A 5,775-nucleotide genomic window follows, 5' to 3' on the forward strand; every position below is an offset into this window, starting at 1 on the left:
AATAGTTGATGTTGAGCTGTAAAGCTGTGTTACTTGTTATGACCTAAGGTGTATTTTAATAAACCTGCCTTTGGTTTAATTTATTCTTTCAAGCTTTATTCCTTCTCATCTTATCTGAGTTCTGTTGTATGTTTGTGCTCCATAGATTTAATTGCAAACTACAACTGTTTAGTAAGTTAAAGATGCGTTGCTGCTGGGGCGTCGGTGGCTTGGTGGTAGAGCAGGCGCCCCATGTACAAGGCTGTTGCCGCAGCGGCCTGGGCTCGAGTCCAGCCTGTGGTCCTTTGCTGCATGTCTCTCCCTCTCTCTCTCCCCCTTTCACAATTAACTGTCCTGTCCATTAAAAACAAAAAATGCCCAAAAATTATATATATATATATAAAAAAAAATGCGTTGCTGCTAACAACAGCTTGAAGTNGCCTGTGGTCCTTTGCTGCATGTCTCTCCCTCTCTCTCTCCCCCTTTCACACTTAACTGTCCTGTCCATTAAAAACAAAAAATGCCCAAAAATTATATATATATATAAAAAAAAATGCGTTGCTGCTAACAACAGCTTGAAGTGGCGATGAGGTCTTAAAGTTTTTTTGGAAGGTCTTAAAAAAGTCTTAAAAAGGTATTGAAATTAACCTCAGGATTCCTGCATATATCCTGTTAGAGATGGGACACAGAATATGTCCATGATGGAAAAGGAGCAGGGGAAGAAAACAGTATTATTTTACCCGCCCCTCTCTCAAAACACAAATGATCAGAAGAAATAGATGATCTGTCAGTTATAGTTAATAACCAATACCTACAGTAACTTCAGAAAGAAAAATAAATAAACAGAAGAATCGAGAGCCATACACAATGCCCATGTGACAACTTCATATAACCTAATTGTTCTTTCTTTATGCATTTTCTTAAATTGCAAAATATTTAGACAACCCTTTAAACATATTCACATTCTGTAGAGAATTCCACAGTTTTACGCCCATCACTGAAGTACACATCTGTTGTAATATAGTCTGTGCAAACTGGTGCTTAAAGCGAAATTTTCTTCTATGCTCGTTGTCCTCTAAAATAAAAACAAACCGCTTTTGTAAATGTTCTGGTAACAATATGCATGTTGCTCTATACATAATTAATAGTGTCGGTAACACAGTGCCACAAATACACACAAGAAGTATAAAAGGGAAGTTTGCTGACACCCCCCCTTCCCATATCAGCTACCATCACACATAGATTCTGCTTCTGTGGGAAACACTGCTACTGGCGTGTTCCAGGCAAACCCAATAAAACCCAATAAAACCTATGTTGTTTGGAACACAGCTCTATTAAATGAGGCTGTTGGCTGAGTAGGTGCTTCTTCAATAGTGCACACACTGCCTAAAGAATGTGGCCATATGCCGCCCAGACAACCTCCAAATGTGGTCTAATGAATGGGATCTCAAGACATATTAAGGACACATTGGGTGCATTTCACTTAAAGAACCAGTGTGTAGGATTTAGAGGCATCTAGCAATGAGGTTGCAAAGTGAAACTTCTCCACTGTGCCAAGCATGTAGGAGAGCTATGGTGGCCAACACGAAAATGCAAATGGCCCTATCTAGAGGGTTGTGTTCTGGGCTACTGTCGAACATGGTGGACGAGGACCTGCTCCGTATGTAGATATAAACACCTCATTCCAAGGTTGCAATTGCAATTTTCAGGGGATTATAAACAAATGAAAATGTAGTCATGAATATTATATACCATTTTTGCCAATAGATGCCCCTAAATCACACTCTAGACCTTGAAAGCTGTCCACTTGTGATCCGATCACCCAGGACTGTACCTGTAAACAGGGCCTGTGGGAGCAGGTCAGTTAAAGTTAAAAAAAAATGCTAAGAAGGCTGCATACTTTTTTTCCAACTGCATCACATGCGCTTTGTTCAGCTGAGCCAAGTCATTACCTCAGTCAAGTGACCCGCATCATGGTCAACTTGAGGTCTTCAACCAGGGAGCAGTGGATGGCTGGAGAAAGATCATGAGACGCAGTGCTGTGTCTGAACATTTTGGTGTCCTCGGCCAGACATCCGCTGGCGTCCCTGAGTTTAAATAATGTTATGTAAGAGCAAGAACAATGATTCAGGGAAGTAAGAAACACAGTAAGAAAACAAAAAAATATGGATACTGTGATTTTAAAATAAATAAAATAAAATAAAATAACGCACATAACACATCTTTCAACAAAATCACTTGGTGTTATCTGGTTGCCAAAGCAAAAGAATGAAAAAGAGAGGAGACAATAACATAGGAGAGATGACAGCTCAGTGCCAATACCAAAACAAATGTGCAGTTGCCAGTGTACAAAGCCTTTATTTTTCCTTCCTTCCTTCGGCTGCAGGGACAAAGGATCTCCCACTGTATCTGGAATTCCCCACCAACCTTCAAATACACAGAACACTCCCACCGTCTAAACCTCAGCCAGTAACAACATAGTCTGCAGGCTGCCTAGATACAGTTTCAACAGTCTGTGAGTCAGACAACAGCAGTCTTTACATTGACAGATTGCATCAGTTTAAATATTGTCAATATTTGTGAATTTGAAAAGTACAAACTGTAAAAGATATTTTTTTTTTAAATAAATGGACATTAGATACACATTTAGAAGCACCCTAATTTGTCCTTCCTGTAGCAGCAGTAAAAAAGTGAGCTTCAGGGTGTGGCCAGGGGTGGCACAGGACATCTCTTAAATTTGATTGGCCACCTCAGGTGTCTTAAGCCTATTTTGTTAAATTCTATTGACACTTTATACTATACTTATATTTTCTCTTGTATGCAGCCTATTTTTTGAGGGTTTTGAGGACATAAAGGCTTAATTGCTGTGTTACCTTATTGTATAAACATTTGATTCAAACTCGACAGAAACAAAATAAAACTCACGAAAAGCATTTTAGTTAGTGTTGTTAGTCATTGAGTTAGTTAGTCCGCTATTCCAACAATCACCAGCTCTGGTTTAGTCGAAATAAATCCTTCATTCACAGAATTGGATGTAAAAATACGCAGTTTTGCCGGTTGCGGTTACTCACTGCCGTTGCTTGCAGGATGTCCACAGTCATTTAGCTCAGCTGCCTCCTGGTGGGGCGCAATGTGCACTACATACGATACATCTTCAATACAGCCTTTCCATATGAGTTTAATAGAAGGATTGGCGTCTGGAGCTGTATTCACAAACATTCTGACAATACTCTCAGAGAGCTCCTAACTTGGCCTAAATTTTTTAGTAAGGAGTCCTAGCGTAGGAGTGATTCAGGAAAGTTCTCAGAGCAGCTCTGAGCAAGAAAGGGACAGAAACCTTTACCTTAGTGAGGAGTTGTGGTTGACCCCGTTGTTAGCGCTAAATCCAAATGTCCACACTTTACCGCACCTGCAGACTCGCAGACTTTTTTTTGGCGCTTTCACAGGGAGTCCGGGGCGGTATTCACAAACATTCTCAGAACACTCTCAGACAGCTCTTAACTTAGCCTAAAGCTTGGGAGTGACTTAGGAAAGTTCTCAGAGCAACTTCCTCTGAGCAAGGAAGGGACAGAAATGGTTACCTTAGTGAGGAGGTGTGGTTGACCCCGTTGCTCAGTATGATGCATTCTTTTAACAGGTGTGATTGGTTGTCACAGACACACCCATTTTTGACACCCAGTGGAAATGAAATGAACTGCTGACCGTGAACAGGTTGTCATGATCACTCTGCTGATGGAGGGTTGCAACAGACCCAAGTCATCACTGCTGCACTGTTTCTTTTTTACAATTTCTTGGTGTCGTGATCGTTTAATTTCTGGCGTTATTTCGTTAGGTCGGAAGTGCGTGCACACCCTTTATGAGCTCAACCAAAAATGTTTGCCCTGCATGATCTAATCTGTTGCGTTTCATTTACCCGCTGTTATCCAGTGTTTGTGTTTCCACAATTTTCTCCTCTCTCTGCTCTCTTAAAGCAGCACTTACCTTTCTGGAAATTGTACGCTTTTCTTTGTTTAGGTTAAAATGCTATTAATAAGCTGATGGCAATAATATGTAAGTGAATTCCACCAGAGATAAAAACTAATAATTATACCATTCTCATATGCTTAAGATTTCGTCACTAGGAGCAACTCTTAGCACTGGAGAGCTTTGTGAGTATATCCCTGGTCTTTTGACAGTATATACTTGTGGGATTTCTAACCCTGGTATGTCGTAATACCATGACACCACCCAAGCCGACACTGGAATGTAAGACATTGTGATACTGCAGTGTTAAACAACCTTGAAACAAATTGAAAAGTCCTGAAAGCAAGATAACAACACTATCATGACAGATGGAATCCAAACATAGGTGTCCTTTAGTTTTCTGATACACTGTGATTAGTTTCTTCTCAGCAGTAACTCAGGTCATTCTCTCTCCCTGTTTCTTGCAGTTCCACCGATGGGAGTGAACATTATTGAGAAGTCTCAAGGCGTATTTGAATGTTTGACGGAAGCCAACCCACCCTCAACCTTTACATGGCAAAGGTATAGTAGTTTGAACGAACCAATTTCAATGTTTGAGAGAGTTGTGAGTTGTGTCATTGATTGATTTGATTTGTGAGTTCTTAAATTTTTAAATACATTTCTGGATTATGGCTGTAGCTGCAGTGAAGCACCGTTTGTAAGTTCTCTGATGTTACGCTGATGAAAGGCTGCTGTAATCATGGCTCATGAATTGCTTGAAATTCTACAGACATAAGACAAAACAACACAAAACACGTAACACAAAAAAGGAACAGTTTAATAGCATTAGATGTGAATTTTAAAAAGTTAACTTGAGAACAGAATGTATTTTTAAAGCTCAGTATGATAACTTTACACGGGCACGTTAGAGGCACCCTGGTCAGAAGGTCATCCACAGGAAGTCAAGAACTAAACATGATAGGAACACAGCTTGGACGAACCTCCGCACAAACATTTCCAGGTTATTTTTATAAATTTGTCGGCCTACGCTGAAGTGCCCTTAGCAGTTTGAAGTGGTTAAATTATTTCTCCTTTGTCCTGTTTTTGTCACCAAACAGCAAAACTGTAAAACATATTGAACTATTTGAAAATACAATATAATATATACACACTTTTTGACAATGATCACAGAGAATTAGAGGCAACAAACTGAACTAAATTTAAATTTCCAGTTTGCTGCTCTTCAAACCAGGCCTCATCCAGAATGATTGCTGGTTTCTGAAAAGGGAGGCTCACACCCCAGTCAGACAGGCACCATATGTTGCTAATAAAAAGCAAATTAATCCTGCCTTTATGAGACTTTATTGATTTACAGTGTGGACGTTGCTAATAGAAACAATGTACACAAACCAGAACAGGAAGCATGTATTGAAACCTTAATTTTATATTTGTAAATCATAAAAGCAGAAAGCTGCAGTAGAGTGACGTGTCTCCGAGGGGAACATTAAACTCAGTGGTATGATTTGTCGAGGAATATGAGAATTAAAAGAGAATGCTAATTACTCTAAATAATCACTCTTATTGGAGGTTGTACAATAGTCAGGGTATCGATGATTATTTGAATAAATGAATGTTATTAGTCTATATGTAGAGCAGGGAAACAAATTGAATCCATATTATTTAAAACTAGTCCATACCCATTGGTAGCTTTGTCACCTTCTGCCTATGCCAATCCTCAATGCCTATGTGCAGTTTCACATAGATTGACCACGTCAGTGAGTAGAAAAACGTGGGACAGACAGAATGACTGACTGACAGAATGACACACTGACAGTTTCCGTGATTATGTACAGC

At 39.6% G+C, this 5,775-nt stretch overlaps 1 protein-coding gene across 4 annotated transcripts in view; it reads left to right on the top strand.

The window, feature by feature from the left end:
• si:ch211-214p13.3 (nectin-4) overlaps nt 1-5,775 on the top strand; it is a 35,086-nt gene that overhangs the window by 16,253 nt on the left and 13,058 nt on the right. For all 4 annotated transcript variants that reach the window (XM_050048561.1, XM_050048558.1, XM_050048559.1 and 1 more), the window contains exon 4: nt 4,410-4,503. In XM_050048561.1, coding sequence (XP_049904518.1) covers nt 4,410-4,503 — 94 coding nt within the window. The remainder of the gene's footprint in view (nt 1-4,409; nt 4,504-5,775) is intronic.

Source organism: Epinephelus moara, chromosome 7, assembly GCF_006386435.1.
Source record: "Epinephelus moara isolate mb chromosome 7, YSFRI_EMoa_1.0, whole genome shotgun sequence".
Lineage (NCBI taxonomy): Eukaryota > Metazoa > Chordata > Actinopteri > Perciformes > Serranidae > Epinephelus > Epinephelus moara.